Source organism: Phyllosticta citribraziliensis (assembly GCF_038025025.1).
Source record: "Phyllosticta citribraziliensis strain CPC 17464 chromosome Unknown J3D65scaffold_1, whole genome shotgun sequence".
NCBI classification, from domain to species: Eukaryota; Fungi; Ascomycota; class Dothideomycetes; order Botryosphaeriales; family Phyllostictaceae; genus Phyllosticta; species Phyllosticta citribraziliensis.
This window is the reverse complement of record NW_027117338.1, coordinates 885,828-902,215: the sequence shown is the minus strand read 5'-3', so window position 1 is coordinate 902,215 and position 16,388 is coordinate 885,828. Positions and strand designations below refer to the sequence as shown.

General features: G+C 55.6%; 8 protein-coding genes across 8 annotated transcripts; 3 read left to right on the top strand and 5 right to left on the bottom strand.

Annotated features, from left to right (window-relative positions):
• The first annotated feature begins 44 nt into the window (after positions 1–44).
• Positions 45–2,929, top strand: J3D65DRAFT_609160 (P-loop containing nucleoside triphosphate hydrolase protein). Its single transcript, XM_066798660.1, has 4 exons — positions 45–335; positions 387–498; positions 565–1,740; positions 1,788–2,929. The coding sequence occupies exons 1-4, from the start codon at positions 118–120 to the stop codon at positions 2,691–2,693; spliced, it is 2,412 nt and encodes an 803-aa protein (XP_066659542.1). The 5' UTR covers positions 45–117; the 3' UTR covers positions 2,694–2,929.
• Positions 2,789–4,918, bottom strand: J3D65DRAFT_609155 (Alpha/Beta hydrolase protein). Its single transcript, XM_066798659.1, has 7 exons — positions 4,720–4,918; positions 4,418–4,533; positions 4,294–4,367; positions 4,039–4,239; positions 3,984–3,991; positions 3,068–3,902; positions 2,789–3,012 (listed from the first exon to the last, which is right to left on the bottom strand). Exons 2-7 carry the CDS (start codon positions 4,525–4,527, stop codon positions 2,933–2,935), a joined length of 1,308 nt encoding a protein of 435 aa, XP_066659541.1. The 5' UTR covers positions 4,528–4,533; positions 4,720–4,918; the 3' UTR covers positions 2,789–2,932.
• J3D65DRAFT_609154 (uncharacterized protein) lies at positions 4,837–7,362 on the top strand. The gene is made up of 2 exons (XM_066798658.1): positions 4,837–5,455; positions 5,509–7,362. The coding sequence occupies exons 1-2, from the start codon at positions 5,193–5,195 to the stop codon at positions 7,124–7,126; spliced, it is 1,881 nt and encodes a 626-aa protein (XP_066659540.1). The 5' UTR covers positions 4,837–5,192; the 3' UTR covers positions 7,127–7,362.
• Positions 7,266–8,115, top strand: J3D65DRAFT_13696 (uncharacterized protein). Its single transcript, XM_066793950.1, has one exon. It carries the CDS (start codon positions 7,405–7,407, stop codon positions 7,918–7,920), a length of 516 nt encoding a protein of 171 aa, XP_066659539.1. The 5' UTR covers positions 7,266–7,404; the 3' UTR covers positions 7,921–8,115.
• Positions 8,116–8,259: 144 nt separating this feature from the next.
• J3D65DRAFT_609149 (uncharacterized protein) lies at positions 8,260–9,178 on the bottom strand. Its single transcript, XM_066798657.1, has 2 exons — positions 8,560–9,178; positions 8,260–8,442 (listed from the first exon to the last, which is right to left on the bottom strand). The coding sequence occupies exons 1-2, from the start codon at positions 8,924–8,926 to the stop codon at positions 8,312–8,314; spliced, it is 498 nt and encodes a 165-aa protein (XP_066659538.1). The 5' UTR covers positions 8,927–9,178; the 3' UTR covers positions 8,260–8,311.
• A 1,649-nt stretch (positions 9,179–10,827) lies between these two features.
• On the bottom strand, positions 10,828–13,246 carry J3D65DRAFT_545147 (uncharacterized protein; the record flags this gene model as incomplete). Its single annotated transcript, XM_066796749.1, has 4 exons — positions 10,828–11,893; positions 11,943–12,106; positions 12,245–12,829; positions 12,896–13,246. 4 exons carry the CDS (start codon positions 13,244–13,246, stop codon positions 10,828–10,830), a joined length of 2,166 nt encoding a protein of 721 aa, XP_066659537.1.
• A 579-nt stretch (positions 13,247–13,825) lies between these two features.
• On the bottom strand, positions 13,826–14,743 carry J3D65DRAFT_13558 (uncharacterized protein). The gene is made up of 2 exons (XM_066793937.1): positions 14,451–14,743; positions 13,826–14,374 (listed from the first exon to the last, which is right to left on the bottom strand). The coding sequence occupies exons 1-2, from the start codon at positions 14,535–14,537 to the stop codon at positions 13,862–13,864; spliced, it is 600 nt and encodes a 199-aa protein (XP_066659536.1). The 5' UTR covers positions 14,538–14,743; the 3' UTR covers positions 13,826–13,861.
• J3D65DRAFT_13622 (uncharacterized protein) lies at positions 14,598–15,530 on the bottom strand. Its single transcript, XM_066793940.1, has one exon. The coding sequence runs from the start codon at positions 15,376–15,378 to the stop codon at positions 14,950–14,952; it is 429 nt and encodes a 142-aa protein (XP_066659535.1). The 5' UTR covers positions 15,379–15,530; the 3' UTR covers positions 14,598–14,949.
• Between the last annotated feature and the right edge of the window lie 858 nt (positions 15,531–16,388).

Here is a 16,388-nt window from a genome sequence, read left to right as displayed (position 1 = left end):
CATCCAATGCCGCGCGCCATAAAAAAGTTCCCCGTCGCGGTCAATGCTCCCGGCCGATCTCCGCATCCATCTCCCGCCATCCTTTCGTCTTTTTCGCCGCAGAGGGTTGGAGTCAAGATGAGGGCTACCGGTTTGATCAGGACGCAAGCCTCGGCGACGGCACGCTCTCTGGCCTCCGGAGCACGCAGTGGCTGCCGCCAGTCCCAACTTCTTCAGACACGGTGCGCATCCACTGCCGTGCTTCGTCCAGCTCCGGCGCGACTTGGAGTGACCCAGACACCAGGCTCGAGACTATGGTCACCCAGGAGGTGGCAGTCTGGAGCTGCCGCTCAAGTGTGAGTACCCACAATCGATCTCGTGCTGTATCGAAGCTAACGGTCTTGCAGATTGGAAGCCGCGCTCCATGACCCGTCTCAACTTAGCCAGGAAGCGATTCTCGAAAACCTCGATCCGAAAGAGCATGCCCGCTTGGACAAAGTGAGAAACATTGGTATCGCTGTGCGTATCCTAGGAAAGCCGATCGGCTGGTTAGCAGCTGTGCCACATCAGCTAACAATCTCTTAGGCGCACATCGATTCCGGCAAGACTACAGCCACGGAGCGTGTGCTGTTCTACACGGGCAGAATCAAGGCAATCCACGAAGTTCGCGGCAAGGATGCCGTCGGCGCCAAGATGGACTCGATGGACCTGGAGCGCGAAAAGGGCATCACCATCCAGTCCGCTGCGACTTTCTGTGACTGGGTGAAAAAGGACAAGGAAGGCCAGGATCAAAAGTACCACATCAACTTGATCGACACCCCCGGTCACATTGATTTCACAATCGAGGTCGAGCGTGCGCTGCGCGTTCTGGACGGCGCAGTCATGATTCTCTGTGCCGTCTCCGGTGTCCAGTCGCAGACCATCACGGTCGACAGGCAGATGCGTCGCTACAATGTGCCCAGGATTTCCTTCATCAACAAAATGGATCGCATGGGAGCCAATCCATTCAAGGCTGTCGACCAAATCAGCTACAAGCTCAAAATACCTGCTGCTGCGATTCAGGTTCCCATTGGCGCCGAGGACGAGTTCCAGGGTGTTGTAGATTTGATCCGCATGAAGGCCATATACAACGATGGAGAAAATGGCGAAATCATTCGGGAGACGGACGAGATCCCTGCCGACGTTCTTCCTGTTGCCCAGGAAAGACGCGCGAAGCTGATTGAGACGCTCGCTGATGTAGACGAAGAGATTGCGGATCTCTTCCTGGAGGGCGAGGAGCCTACCCAGGATCAGATGAAGGCTGCCATCCGCCGCGCCACAATCGGCCTCAAGTTTACCCCCGTCATGATGGGCTCTGCTCTCGCCGACAAGTCTGTCCAGCCTATGCTCGATGCCGTCATCGACTACTTGCCCAACCCTGCCGAAGTCACCAACATGGCTTTGGACCGGAAGCGCGCCGAAGCTCCTGTCAAGATGGTTTCGTACAATTCTCTGCCCTTCTGCGGCCTGGCTTTCAAGCTGGAGGAGAGTCCCTATGGACAGTTGACGTACATCCGTGTCTACCAGGGCACTCTGAAGAAGGGCATGTTCGTCTACAACGCAAAGTCGGAAAAGAAGATCAAGGTTCCCAGGATCGTCCGCATGCACTCCAACGAGATGGAGGAAGTGCAAGAGATTGGTGCAGGTGAAATCTGCGCCGTCTTTGGCGTGGACTGCGCATCTGGAGACACCTTCACTGACGGCAAGGTCAAGTACTCTATGGTAAGAGACACGTTATTTGGTGCCTTTTCTTGTGCTAATTCCGACAGTCCTCGATGTTCGTCCCCGAACCTGTCATCTCACTCTCGATTTCCCCCAAGAACTCCAAGGACGGCACCCAATTCTCCAAGGCCATGAACCGTTTCCAGCGCGAGGATCCCACCTTCCGCGTTCACGTCGACACCGAGTCGCAGCAAACCATCATCTCCGGTATGGGAGAACTCCACTTGGACATTTACGTCGAACGCATGCGCCGTGAGTACAAGGTCGACTGTGTCGTTGGACAGCCTCAGGTCGCGTTCCGCGAGACCATTAGCGAGACGGTCAAATTTGACCACACCCTCAAGAGACAAACTGGTGGTGCTGGTGACTACGCCCGTGTCATCGGATACATGGAGCCCTGCGGCAGCTACGACAAGAACGAGTTTGAACAGCGCGTCGTTGGTGGTACCATTGATGAAAAGTACCTGTTTGCTTGTGAAAAGGGTTTCAACGACGCCTGCGAAAAGGGTCCCCTCGTTGGGCACCGCGTACTCGGAACCACCATGGTCATTGAAGACGGTGCCACCCACGCTGTCGATTCTTCCGAGCACGCTTTCCGTACGGCTGTGCAGCAAGCTTTCCGCAAGTCAATGATGCAGGGCCGCCCGCAAATCTTGGAGCCCGTCATGAAGACGTCGATTTCCGCACCAGTCGAGTTCCAGGGCAACGTCGTCGGCCTGCTCAACAAGAGAAGCGCCAACATCATCGACACCGACATTGGTGCCGACGACTTCCAGCTCCAGGCCGACTGCAGCCTTCACGGCATGTTTGGTTTCTCGTCGCTGCTGCGCGCGGCAACTCAGGGCAAGGGCGAATTCTCTATGGAGTTCAGCCATTACGCCCCTGCGCCCATGCAGCTTCAAAAGGATTTGATCTCAAAGTACGAAAAGGCCCAGGCCGACAGGCACAAATAGACGAGAGACCGTCGGCTTGTACAATGATCTACAATGATAGACATGTTGCGCATCGCATACAGCGAGGACTGCATTTAGACGGATCTGAAATATAGATCCACCATTGTTTTTGGGCGATTGGGACTGGTTTCTATTGTACATTTATACATGTTGTCTAGGGTGAAAACGGGAAAAGCGATACCACACTCCTCTCTTCTGTCTAAAGATCCATCTCCTCTAATGCAGTGAAAGACTCCAACTTAAACCAGAGCCTCCGCGGCATCAAAGGCTCGCTGAACAGCCAAAGTGACTGTTGCAAAAGTGACGACACGGTTGTGACCTACGTTCGGTTTAGCACTTGCAAAAAATAGCAACGCAAAAGAAAGGGAGCTCACCTCCATACGGCACCAAATCCAACCTCACGTCGTTACCCGACCCATCCGCCACCCTCCTCATCACGCCCGACCTCCCCTCATCCGCTTCAAGTCGCCGCTCTACGACCTTGACTGCTTGCTCGCCGCCACCCACTTCGATCAACTTCTCGCTCGCCGTCTCCCACAGCTGTTGTCCATGCTTCCACGGGATCTCGAAATCGTTCTTGGCATGGACGATGTGCAAATGCAACCCGGCTTTCCCCTGACGACCGTTTTTATCATCGGCGTTAGTAGCAGACTCGCGCACCAACGCCTCAATCCGGCCCTGAGTGTTCCACTCGTCGACAATGTGCGAGCGCAGCCAGTTTTGTATGCGAGGGTACTGCCGCATCGGCGAAAGAATGGGCACGATACCAAAGATGCGGTATGTGTCGACGAGGACGGGCAGACTGGTGAATGGCGCCGCGAGCACGACGCCGGCGAAATGCGCGCCGCTTGCCACCGGACTCAACGCGCGCAGTCTCTCCTTGAGAGCGTCTCCAAAGTCGTCGTCCTGTCCGCGCTGCGGCAACAACGCCAGGCCCGCCTCGGGCGCGGTGAACTGCAATCCGACGGCGGTCGCGACGGCGGTGCCGAGAGACTGTCCCAGGATGACGATGCGAGCGGGCGGGATTCGTAGAGTCTCGAGGGCGAAAGCGACGAGCGCGGCGCCGTCTGTGATGAGGCCGGCTTCGCTCGGGGATCCTGTGCTGTGGCCGAAGCCGCGGTAGTCGAGCGTCAGGACATGCACGTTGGGCAGTGTCGTGAGGCTGCGGTAGGTGCTGGTGCGCCAGCCTTGGGCGATGTTGCCGGCGTTCTGTGCATGTGGTCATGGTGGTTAGTTTGAGGATAGGGGATGCGGAAGGGGAATGTGCTTGTCGCATCAGGGGACACTTACGCCGTGGACTGTAATGTGTTAGAGAGTGATTCGTACAAGAGAGGTCATGTCTTACAGTTGATGACGAGGCGAGCTTTGGGGTCTTCGGTCAGGAGCTTGAAAGCCTTGGTCTGCGGGAATCGGTCGTTGACGGGGCCAACAGGCTCGTCCAGGAGCTCATCTTCATGCTTCTCGTACACGTTGAAGGGTAGTACGTGCCATGCAAAGAGCGTCTCGTTGTCTGGTGTAGTGATGTTGAACGGCGTAACTTGGTTTTCTGGAAATTCAGTCAGCGCAAGCTGGGTTGACGCTGGACATTTCTAGGACGCACTGGCGAACCCGAAGGATTGCGGTTTATACGGATCTGCCCACCAGGCATTTACAATCTTGTGGGCGTAAAGGGCACTGCAAGCTTGTTAGAGTCTATGTTTGAGCGGAACTTGGTGTCAACATACTGTCTTTGTAGATGTTGGTTGGTCAAGCAGTAGACAAAAATGGCATAAGCTGCTCCAACGGCCGCGAGGCCAAAGTAGCCCACTTTGAGAATCGGTTTATAGGCCACCATGATCTGCTGCAAATTGAGAATCAGTCTTTGGCACTGCGTAGATACGACTAGTGGCAGGGAGAACCAAAAGTGGGAAAAGTAGGTGCCTAGATGAGGCGATCTTTCGTAATCATGTGGAAATATGAGCCCCCAACTAGGCATGACTGTAGGGAAGACCTTTCAAAATGAAGAGAAGGCAAATAGAGTACGTACACCGACTTATCGTCTTCCCCGGACCAACTTTTAGTTTCCTCTGGAGTAACGCAGCCAAATACCGTACACACGCTGATCCAGGGCTTCTAGCGCTCCATCAAAATCTCAAGCCTAGGAGAGGAACGGGAGTATTATACAGACGCAGAAATTACGGACGAGTTCCAGTGAATGCAAGGAGAGAGCAAATTGATGTGTTATCTGGGTGGGTGATTGGGAGAGATCAGCGGATGAGCTCCAGCTTGGCTTGGCGCCACTTCCGCTTCGTTTTCCGCCGCGGCAACTTCTTTTGGCCCTCTCCCTCTCTTCCACCCAACATGACGCGCTTTCGGACGCGACACTCGCTTCGTCTAGTTTTCCATCTCTCCTGTGATGCCGCTATAACCTGAGGCGCTCCACGTTCAAATATCGATTCTTCATGTCCACGGCCGCAGTCGTCCAACCGCGATCCTTCCATCTCCCGTCTCATCGCGAAAATGCAACCAGAACCGCGTAGAAAATCCACCCGCAACCAGAAACCAGATCCTCCGCCTGAACCCACGCCGCCAAAGCAAGCGCCCAACAAGGACAAGAGAAAGCACACCCCGGCCAAGGAAAAGACGGTTCAGCCTGCGAAATCAGCGACCCCAGCACCTCCTCCGCTTCCGACAAAACTTGCGCCTGGACATCCTATTCCTGAGCTCAAGGAACCCCAACCCCCAGACTTGCCGGACTCGGAATGGCAAACGGTCACCGAAAGGTGTGTAGTCCATGTGTGTTCATGCTCAACCACGAACTAATCTGCGAGTCCAGTGGCGTTTTGAAAGCAGCACTCGAGAGATCGCGACAGAAATGGATGACTCCGGGAATCTTCGAGCTATACTACAGTAAGGCTGGTAAGAAGAGGCTGCCAGGCCACAAGGAAAGGGAAAAGGAAAAGGGGAAAGACAAAGACAAGGGGGAGAATGAGGCCGACGAGAAGGATTCGGTGAAGGCGAAACAGATGAAGAGAGAAGGCAACTGCAAGCTTTACATTGATCCGCATCAATGGGATATAACTATCTGGACGATGAGGGAAAATACGGTACCTCCGCCGCCAAAGCCAAAGCCACCGGTACATCAGCCAGTGACCTATGGAAACCATGCGCAATACCATGGCGGGTACGCTGCCTCTCATCCATACAGTTATCAGTCACCCAACGCCGCGCCAAAACATCCGCCACCTCCCCCGAAACAGACACCCAGCAGACCACCGCAGCCTCCGCCGCCTGCTCGTCCTACTCCGACTCGGCCTCCTGCAGCTGAGGTCGCTACTCCCGCGCCCAAACCTGCGCCCGATCCGGTCATCCACATGCTTGCGGAACGAGCAAATACAAATTACAAGCTAAGAGATGTGATGAAGATTGTCGCGAGAGGCGACGCGACAAAGGAGCAACTGGAGTATTTCCAGGGTCATATTACGGAGTTGAATGAGCGGCTGGAGGCACAAAAGAAGGCTCAGGCTCAAGCTCAGGCGCAAAAGGCACAACCGCCGCCTCCAACCACCAGGCCATCAGTCCCAGCTCATGTTGCCAGCGCAACACCACCTGTTACTCCAGCTCAACAGACCCCAGTCCCTCCGCGACCTGGGAATGCTCCGCCTCAAGGGACTCCTTCGATAGCATCAACGGGTACACCTACTCCCGCAAAGCCGACGCCTTCAGCGTCAGCTCCGTCAAATATGCCCCAACAACCGCCAATGACATTCTATACGCCTCCTCCGCAGCCTTCTCCTTTTGGCCACTACCCGCCGCCTCAACCATCATCAGCGGTGACAGCTCCAACAAAATCACCTGCCCCGCCGCCACCGCAGCACCAACAGCACCAGCAGCAACGGCCACCACAGCCGCACCAGCACCCGCAACCCCACCCGCAACCACCACCTCAGCCAGTCCAACCGCCTCCGCCTCCTCAAATAACCTATCGCGCCCTCTGTATCGACTTCAACACCAACGGCGACCGGCTGCTCTTCCCGCGCGAAACAATCCTCGAAGCATTGCCAGGCAACCAAGTACTCGCGTCCTTTCTCAAGGTGCAAAAGATCGACCTGGCCGCCATGAACACGCTGGCGCGCTCCAACCCGTACTACCAGGCGCTCAAGGAGTACTACCAGCCCATCACGGTGCGCTTCCGCGCCGCCGACAGCAACCCGGCCGTGCTGGGCTGCCTGTGGCGCTGGGTCAAGCCGGCCGACGAGGTGCGCAAGTACATGGACGACGTCATGGATCGCTGCCTGCCCGCCGACGTCGTCGAGATTGCGGCGCGCCTGCCGCGCGAGGGCACCAAGGCGGCGTTGGGCGAGCGCGATCCGTCGGCAGGCACGCCGAGGGAGAGCGTGGAGCGTGTGGGGACGCCTGAGGGGCGGGAGAGGAAGAGGGTCAAGAGGAGATGAGGGGTGGAGAGACTAAGAGCACCTTGAATGGTGGACGGATGGATGACCGTGAGTCGGTGGTGTTTGATACCCGCGCGTTTGGCTTTTTGTTGCTATCGAGGAGGCGAGGGGAGCGCGGCTGGGCTCTGTAGACAGCCTAGCCTGAATGAGACAAATCGCATTGCATTATCGAGATGACATTGGTTCTACCATTAGTGTTGAATGGATGCGGGGAGGTGATGGAAGGAAGACACGGGGAAAGGGGGGACACGGGCGGATTGACAGACTGAGCCAGCGGCATGGCACGAATGACGCACGCAAGCAAGCAAGCGTTGGAAGGTAAAGAAGTTGAAATGATGGAAAATGATGTATATATCGCCGTGGCCATGCATGCATACCGTACTCTGCTCCGCTCCGCTCCTGTCCAGGGCACTCCACGACTCTCGTCTGTTTTCTCGCTCGCAGTAGCAGTAGTCGGTCTCTGCCTCTTCATCATTTCTCTCCCCAACTCGCAGAGTCCTCGATCCTTTTCGCCATTACTCCTGCTTCCCTTTGGAGCCCTTACTTTCCTTGTCGTAGTAGCCTTCCAAAATAGACGCCTTTCCTCCTTTGATGATGATGATTGCAGACAGAAAACCGGAAAAAGGAGGGATGAAAGATGGACAGTAAAAGAGACAAGAAACGAGAGGGAAAGAAGGGGGAAATGTCCAAACACATGGAAGGATTTAAAAGGCAAAACAAGCGGTGCCGCCCTCGTCTCTTTTCTCAGCAATGGCCGCTGGAGCAGGCTTCGTCGATCTCTGCCACACGCTTAGAACGCTTCGTTTTTTGAGTGAAGCCACAGCAGCTGTGCGCTCGCTGTGCGTCGACTCCTGTTCCTTTCCATCGATGCGCTCTCTTGTCAATTCACGCCGTGTAAATCGGACGAAGGACATTCGTCAATTGCGCTTCCCCGCTGTCGTTGCTGTCAGAGGCGGTTGTATGCAGCTGCTTGCAGCCCAATCCACCAGCCCAGCCCCAGCATTCTCAATGACGACAGAATCCGCCCAAAACAAACCAGATGCGACAGATTAGGTAAAAGGTAGAGAGTTTTTCAAAGTCATCAGCAAAGAAGAGAGATTTCGCGCGCAGATGCCTTGGTGGGCAGTTGTTTGTTTTTTTTTCATTCTTCGATCCTGTCGATGCTTCCTGATGCTCCGCAAGCTCTTATACGACACCAGCCCCGATGACGAACCACGTAAAGGTTATCACCGTGATGGCAAAGCTTCCAAAGAGGAATCCGAGAGTCTGGCGTTCGAGGGACGGGTTTCCAGCAGAGCAGCCCGCGCATGACCATTCTGTAATTCATTTGTTAGCGGGAAACGCCAACCAAAATGCGTTTCGTCGTTGAGGAGGGGAGGGGAGGAGAGGGGCTGGGCCGGGGCTGGGCGTTTCATCGGGTCGACTCGACTTACCTGAACGCGGCGTGTATGCCTGAGGAAGATACATTCCAAAATAGAAAGTGTCGGCCACGCCGAGATAGCCTGGTGCGGCCGTTGCCGAAATGCTCGAATCGGCGTCGTAAACGATGAGCGTGTAGGTTTCCATTATGAGCGACTTGGTGGCCGTCTTTTGGTACTCGCCCGTGTCCCAGTAGATCATGCCCGTCTTTTCGACGCTCATGTTGGATGCGAGAGTATACGTTTCCTGGTTCTTGCTGCAGCTGGCGAGGACATTGATGTGCTTGGGCGTAACCGACAGCGAAGTGTAGTTCCAAGCAAAGCTGACCCAGTCACCAATCTTGTAGAACGAGGATTGGTCGGTCGCTGCAGGCGTAATCATGGAAATACCTCCATAGCCTGCCGTGGCGCCGAACGTCTTCTTGCTGGTGGCGGTGCCCTTGCTCTTGCCGGTTCCTGTCTGCTTGCCCGTCTTGGATGCGGTCTCGGTAGCGGCCGACTTGCCTGTTGTCGCGGCAGCGGTGCCGCCGGTCGTTTTTGCAGCGGTTCCTGAGGCAGAATCGGTTTTGTCGGTTTTGGCGGCCGTTTTGGAGGCCGTGTCGGTTGTTGCCTTGGCCTTGTCGGTTGTTTCTTTGGCCGTCTCTTTGGCCGAATTAGAGGAGGCTGTCCCGGGTTCTGGGTGTCAGCAAGTGATTTTGATTTGGCCATGTGCGAGGGCAGCGCATGCAGGGTCCAGGAGAAGGGGACGTGTAACATGAGTGACGGCAGACATGTCGAAAGGTCAAAACTCACACGTCTGGTCATTGTTGTTGTTGTTTTGTCGCCTGTAGAGAATGTTTTCTATGCCCATGACTCCCTTGATGTCGTCGACGTTGGGAGGCCATGGCCAAGCGGCGGAAAGGGATGACAGCGTGACAACTGCGGCGAGCAGCTGAGCGGGCCGCATGATGGAGGAGGCGGAGGGTGGATTGAGGCGAGAGAGGAGAGCGAGCGCGGATGGAGCAGCGAGGGAAAAGAGGCTTTGAGATGGTAAACGGGTGGCAGGCGTTTCCAGAGAGCAGCGATCCCCAGATTAGGACTGTGGCCAGGATGTGCTACTAGCGGCGGGTCGACAAAAGTAGCACTGGGATGAGGTGGGTTGTCGGGATGGGATGCGCAAACGAGTGGGCGCAGAGGAGAGGCAACGAAAGCGGCGAGAGGGGAGGATTGTGTTTGTCGGAAGAGGACGAGGAGAGGATGAGGAATGGAAGAGGGGTTTTGGTGTTCTGGAGCACGCAGACCACACCAGACCAGACCAGACCAGACCAGTCGACCTGCCTGCCTGAGCGGGCGGCACCCGACGCACTACAGCACTGCACGGCGTCGCAGGGGTTTGGAGACGACCTGATCGGCCCGCCGCCCTAATTTTGGCAACACTCAGCCCGCGCCCCCCGTATCCTTCCCGGCGACGCAACAGAACAACACCACCACCACCTGGAACCCAACCCAACCGCTGCCCATTGCCTCGAGCCTGCTCCACCATCACGATACATTACTATATCTCGACCGCTGCCCAAACCACAGAAACCCCCTCCCGTCTCCGCGACCTCGACCCGCCTCGCATCCCTAGCCCATCCCCGTCCACCCCGTCCAACCCGTCCCTCCCGTCTATTGGATGCTGCAGCGCAGTGCACCACACCTCCACCAAAGAGCCGCACCTAATCTTGCGTCATGCCCATCCAGTGCAACCTTCAATTCATCATTCATCCAACTCAAATATTCCTCACTCGCCAGACTCGCCGTGTTTATGCGCCCATCCTGCGCACGGCCGCCGCCCCGACCTGTCCGTCCAGCGTCATGATGAGAGAAACTTTGATTCTATAATTCCACCGCTTCCTTTGACCGCTCGAGTCGCTCGTAAACGACTTTTCCCATGACCTAAATGATCAAACAAAAAAGAAAAAACTTCCACACGAGCCGCTCAGAATCCAGCCAAGACATGCCAAAATCGACGGCGGCTCGCGTACCAGAGCCACGGCCTTACACCTAGGCACGGCGCCAGTCCCGTAGCTGACCATTGAATGAAACAAAGGGATATTCTTGGCCTTGGTCTTGACCTCAAGCGCATTTTGCGCGAAGAACGACGAAAATGAAAAAAGATCGAGAAAATATGACTTGTTGACCCTTTTGGCGCCATGTCCCAATGTCGTCCCCGCGTGCCCAAACTCCAGGCTGCGCGCATATAAGCGGCAACCATGCTTTCAAGACAGTACCAGAAACAAGAAAACACAAAAATTAGAAACATCACGAGTACGTCCACTGGCAGTGGCAACTAGTTCCATCGCTGTTCCGCTTCGTCAGCGACCGCTTGGAGGATGAGCTCCCGCTCCCGCTCCCGTGGTTGTCGTTGTCTTCGTTCTCACTCAGCTCGATTGTCAAAACGTCACCGTTGCCGTCATGCCAGATGACCAGCTGTCCATCGTCTAGAAGCTGCATCTTCTGGCAGTACGGCGCCGTATTCGTCACCATCCGCCGCTCCTCGAGCTTGACCAGGCGCGGATAGCATGTGAGTTCGTCGGGATCATCCGTTGAAGATGCATCCGATGGGCCAGTGGTGCTGGGAGAACCCCGCTTTTGATATGCCGTGACTGTGGGCGACGTCTCGAAAACCGTCGTCGTTGATGGTTCAACCGACGTGGGGAACGGGTAGCTCGTGGAGACGGACGGCGAGGTGGCGCTCGGAGATGGAGTCGTCGCTGCCGGCGTCGCCTGGACTGCGGTGCTATTCCTCTCAACATAGAAAAAGGTCTCGAGGAACGTCTGGTTCCAGATGCATAACCATGGTGTTTCTCCGGCTACTACTTGACCACGGTGCAGAAATCCTGGCGGCATTTGGAAGCTTCCAGTGGCCCAAGGCGGAGAGTTCTGTCGTTTGACCTTGCCGTCATTGTTTGATGCCGAGTTGACGTTGAGGTCTTCGTGCCTCAAAATAACCATCTTGTCGTACAGGGTCTGAAAATGCCATGCCGGTCCATCGCTGGGACTGTCGAGGTCCTCAACCAAGTCCAAGAGAATTGGCGCAATCTTGGGGACCTGGGTACCGTAGTTGACGCCAGAAGCATTTCGCAAAGGGTTCATCCATGCAGCGAGGCCTTTGGCTGAAGGATTTTGCACATTGAGCTCGATGGGCGCGCCCTCCATATCGCAAGACCACGCATCGTTTTGGTCCGAAATGGAAAGACACTCGTTACTCGAAACATCCGGACTGCGGATCGGCAGAGCAAACTTGCCAAGGGGAAGAGCGGGGAGGTTTGTCGGCGTAGGAATAGGCGTTGCATCGATTCTTGAAGTGAGCACGGCGCTTGGATTCCTGTTGCAAGGTTAGATATGCATGGGCAACGGAGGGAAGAATCGCGTACTGGTACTGGTGCTTCTTATCAGCCATCTTCTCCTTTGCTACCAATGTGCCAATCACGGCGCCTAGCACAATGGCGAGAATCAAAATGATGACCAAAGCTATGATCAGCAGCCAGAGTGGGACTCTGCCCCATAGTATTTTCGTCTTCTTCTTCTCATCCCAGGTCTTTTCGCTCCATGGCCTACGTTCGTTTTCCGTCCCTACTACTGTGCTGGAAGCATCCGATCCAGTTTGACCTTGTCCGTTTTGTGGTTCGTTGGGCCCATTTGTCACTGCGCGATTCGTTGTGGCGTTGTTTCCGACCAAAGCTTCAGCAGACGGATTGGCAGCGGCTCCTGCAGCGGCTCCGGCTACCCCCGAGGCTCCGGTCGCCGTTGCTCCGCCTGTTGCTGGTGTCTCCGTTTCGTACATGGCAAACTCTTCCGGCACAGCAAGTAGCGAAGCCTTTGTTGGTCCTTCTTCGGGAAATCTAGAATACGGTGGTAGTTGTTCCATGTGTCCGTCTGGTCCGATGATGTCCTGCTCTTCGCCGTCTGGTCCAATCTGTCGATGGAAGCCCGCTCCTAATCCTGGAAAGCCTACTGGAATGGGATTTGGCACTGCTGGTGCGCTCTGAATCTCGTCAGGGTCATCGACAACATTTTGCTGATACATGGCGTAAGGGTGTTGTGGCCCTTGGCCAGCGACCGACGAGCGTCCTGGGGTCCTCGAGGTCGCGGTAGTACTGGTACTGAGGGACCTGGTGAGCCCAGTGCCCTGGGGGTACATGCCATACGGATGACTGGGCCCCGAGTTGGCAGCGGCGTACGGACTACTCGAGTTTTGGACGGTCGCAAACGATGATGTCGACGCGATGGAGATGCGGTGTTGGAGTGGTATGGCAGCTCGCTGGCCAGCGGGCGAATCGGGTTGCGATCTTTCGGCGACGGGAGTGTTGGAACCTTCGTCAGGTACGGCCGTGGATGTTGGTGGTGCATGGCCGCCCTTGGAGATGCTGCTCCTGGGCTGGACCGACGAGGAGCCTGGGCCGGAAGGATTCTTGGTTTCGGCAGGAAAGTTTTCGCTGATAGAGTGGCGGACGGATGACTGGCGACTCCATCTGTGTTCCAGGGCGGCGGAGGTACGCGAGGCTACAGAGGTGGGACCTGGGTCAGGGTGTGTTTGTGCGGTCGGTCTGAAGCCGTCGGCGACAGCGAATTCGCCGTCCAGGTCGGACGAGTTTTCGACGGCATACTCGTCGTCGAAGATGTTTGGATTCGTGTTGGACGGGGCCTGGTCGTGATTGTGCGGCTGGCGGCTGTCCATTGCGACCGGGGAGTCGAGGCTCCTTGGCGGAGCGTACAGGCTCCGTTGCGAGAGGGTAGATCAGGCGCGACAGTCGTCGGGAGTGTGAGGAGGGCGAGGAGGACGAGTCGGGAGGTACAAGGCGAGCGGGCGGGCGAGCAGGCGAGGCGGGAGGAGTGGTGGTTGTGTGTTGGTAGAGAGGCGGAGTGGAGAGACGGACGGATGTGATGGTGGGCGAGTGGAGCGAGGTGCAGTGAAGACGAAGACCGGTTGGCTCGGGAAGCGGGCCAGGTTTGGCAAGAGGGCAGAGACCAAAGCCGTTTCAGGCACAGAAGAGGTCATGCACAGTCTGCGACGCTTTCGGCGTGATTCGAGAGGGACCAGAGGGCAGAGGTACGGATTACTGTGACACGGGTGCAGGAACATCGCGCTCTTGCGATCAGCGCTGTTCAATTTAGCCTGCCCAGAGCCAATGAAGCGCTCTTTTCCCTTTCTTTCCTGTCGCCCCTCACAAACTCTCAGCTCATCCCGCGCCAACCCGCCTCCCGTCTGCCACCATCCTTGACTGACACTCCCTCCGCTCACTGCAACGCGCCAATTCCTCCCAGCTCCCATCCACTCGCCAGAAGAATCACCTTAACAGAGAGTCGCCATCACGTGCCAGTACGGGCCAGGCCACCTCCTGTCCGGTCCCGTCGCTTTCATTCTCAGAGGTGGGTTCCCTCGCCCGAGCCTTCGGTCTTGGCCTTCTTGGCTTGGGCCTCCTCTTTCGGCCGCCTTCTGCCACTGGCTCAGCCTAACGTGCCGGCTTCCATTTTCTTTCCTTTCATTGCCCTGCTGCTCTCGCTTCGTCCTGTATATTTCGTATTCTGCCTGTTCGAATCCTCGCTGCCAGCTTCCCTCATCTCGACCCATGCGTTGGCGCACCTTCTGACTGCTGACAGGGTCCACTTCTCTGCTTCCCCGTCGCGTTGCTTGGGGACCGGCCCGACGCTGCTCCACCCTCGGATGGCGACATAAAATGGAAAACAATGGCCATTTGCCATTCAAGTCGTTGTCTAGTTGCTGACGCCGAAGACTCGAGCAGCAGAATGACGCTTCCGGGGATATTTTGTCTGCCTGCGCTAACAGTTTGACGACCTTGCGTTGGTCATGGAGCCCATGTGCGGTTCGTTCCGACCTGCAGACGGGCCGGTTGATTTTGAATTTCAGTGCCCAGGATCATCTGCCATGGGCTCTTCGCTGACAGCGCTGAGCTGTACAAAGTAAACAAACATATTACCCGAGTGGTACTCTCACGCCTCACAAACATCCTCAGGCTGCTTTCAAGAGACGAATTTGTTGAAAAATAGAGGTGAAGTACACACGCACAGTAATCCTCGGGCAAACCCCCAGGCAAAGACAACGAGTACTTCAGAACCCCTTACAGAGTGGCTTCGCCTCCATCAACATCACCAATTGTTACCAGTCTCCAATGCAGTTTGGGCGATTCAAGACCCTCGCAAGTCTCGCCCAAATCGCACAATGATCATCGAATCTCCCTTCGAATATCCATGAATGTTTTCTCGAAACCATATTTTCCATTTTCTTTGCGCCCGAGAACCGTCGGACAGTCTGCTTCTTTACGGTACGTAGTTCATATTCCTCGTAAGGATACACGGAAAGTCCCTATTGCATTCAATCAACATACGCCTGTGTGGACAATGGATCTTGCAGTGCTCAACCTACTTGTTTGTCGTACATGCTCCGACTCTCTTGTCAGACGGTCCAGGATACTCCACGTTCCACGGGTCCACACTAGGTCCTCCTAACGTGGGCTGGCAACCATATTTCCAGCTCTGCAGCCCCTGGTTGGTACATTTGGTGTCTCCCGGACCTTCGTCAGCACAGCGTTCCAGACAAAGCTCCGTCCCGCCGTTGGCAGCAATTTTGGCGCACTTCCCGCTCCCACAAACGTCGATCGTGGTCTGCTTGCAAGGACCTTGCTCGGCAGGTCGGAAGATCCCACCGTCGGGGAGGTTTTGGGGAGGTTGTGCGCATGTCTGGGGCGGAAGATCTGGGTATCCAGCTGGTTGAGGGGCAGGCTGATAGGTAAAAGCTGTGACCGAGACGGCCGCGAGGAAGAAAAGGGGAAGTCGTGATAATGACAACATCACAAAGAGTTTGTAGGTGGGATTGCCCAATCTTTGGTTTAATGTCCAAGGGCGGAAGGGGCCTGCTAATTTTCAGAAAGAGCTCGAGAGAATCACTTTTAAAGCAGTCCTGAGTGGGCGATGTCCGGTGGCGACGCGCAGCACGTCCGGAACATCCGACGCTTTCCTCTTATTTTTCCCGTTCGACACCTGCGGTACATCCAGAGCCTCCGGTGCGGATGATGCATCCAGGCTACTCGTATTCCCGATCGTGGACAGTCCATAATGTCTACCAAACGCCGACTTGCCAACGCAAAACTACGCTTAAGAGTTAGTGTTAACCCAAACGGGGCGCAGTCGAGTGGATTCATCAGCTACTTCAGCCACGAACTCGACGAAGCTCTCTGTATATGAAGAACAAGAAGACGGAACATAGCATATGCTTAACGCCGTCACGTAACTATACAGGTTCCACCTCCGCAGTAAAAGTAGAGGGCCACTGTGGCCCGGTAAGACCTCATCAGAGGTATGTGAGGTGTTTACGAAATGGCTTAGAGCTAAGATAGGTCGATTTCTTCCTCTTCGAATTAAGAACTCGACATTGCGCGTGGTCATTTGCCAAGGCAAATCGGGCAAAACTGGCTTGTGTCGACAGGAGGGGACGAATGATCATCATTGCGGTACGACCTGCACCTCGTTTGAGGCAAGAAATGGTGACGTCGGAGTTACAATTGGCGACGGCGCAATGGAATACCGAAAACTTAAAGTCGGGCTGTTGTTTATTTCCTAATGCTATACGGATGTATGGGCACCATCGGGGGAACGGACTTTTAATACCGACCTAGGCACAGCTATAGGCCAAGTAGCTATCAAACGACTATCAACCGCCAAGCTACATTAGGCGTCCACGGATGAGTGGCGGAGGAATAGGTACAAGCCAAATGTTAATCGAGGATTGAAGACCTAAATGACTTTTTTATTCGAACGCCGCATTTTCGTGGCAGTTGCAGTGTCGCAGGTAGCTAAATAGC

Coding starts and splice junctions, on each gene's coding strand:
- J3D65DRAFT_609160 (XM_066798660.1), top strand. CDS start 118: ATGAGGGCTACCGGTTTGATCAGGACGCAAGCCTCGGCGACGGCACGC. Junction 499..564: donor TGAGAAACATTGGTATCGCT/GTGCGTATCCTA, acceptor ACAATCTCTTAG/GCGCACATCGATTCCGGCAA. Junction 1,741..1,787: donor GCAAGGTCAAGTACTCTATG/GTAAGAGACACG, acceptor TAATTCCGACAG/TCCTCGATGTTCGTCCCCGA.
- J3D65DRAFT_609155 (XM_066798659.1), bottom strand. CDS start 4,527: ATGGTGGCCTATAAACCGATTCTCAAAGTGGGCTACTTTGGCCTCGCG. Junction 4,368..4,417: donor AACCAACATCTACAAAGACA/GTATGTTGACAC, acceptor ACAAGCTTGCAG/TGCCCTTTACGCCCACAAGA. Junction 3,013..3,067: donor GGATTTGGTGCCGTATGGAG/GTGAGCTCCCTT, acceptor AACCGAACGTAG/GTCACAACCGTGTCGTCACT.
- J3D65DRAFT_609154 (XM_066798658.1), top strand. CDS start 5,193: ATGCAACCAGAACCGCGTAGAAAATCCACCCGCAACCAGAAACCAGAT. Junction 5,456..5,508: donor TGGCAAACGGTCACCGAAAG/GTGTGTAGTCCA, acceptor CTGCGAGTCCAG/TGGCGTTTTGAAAGCAGCAC.
- J3D65DRAFT_13696 (XM_066793950.1), top strand. CDS start 7,405: ATGGCACGAATGACGCACGCAAGCAAGCAAGCGTTGGAAGGTAAAGAA.
- J3D65DRAFT_609149 (XM_066798657.1), bottom strand. CDS start 8,926: ATGATTACGCCTGCAGCGACCGACCAATCCTCGTTCTACAAGATTGGT. Junction 8,443..8,559: donor GGCATACACGCCGCGTTCAG/GTAAGTCGAGTC, acceptor AATGAATTACAG/AATGGTCATGCGCGGGCTGC.
- J3D65DRAFT_13558 (XM_066793937.1), bottom strand. CDS start 14,537: ATGTTTGTGAGGCGTGAGAGTACCACTCGGGTAATATGTTTGTTTACT. Junction 14,375..14,450: donor CAGCGAAGAGCCCATGGCAG/ATGATCCTGGGC, acceptor GGGCTCCATGAC/CAACGCAAGGTCGTCAAACT.
- J3D65DRAFT_13622 (XM_066793940.1), bottom strand. CDS start 15,378: ATGTTGTCATTATCACGACTTCCCCTTTTCTTCCTCGCGGCCGTCTCG.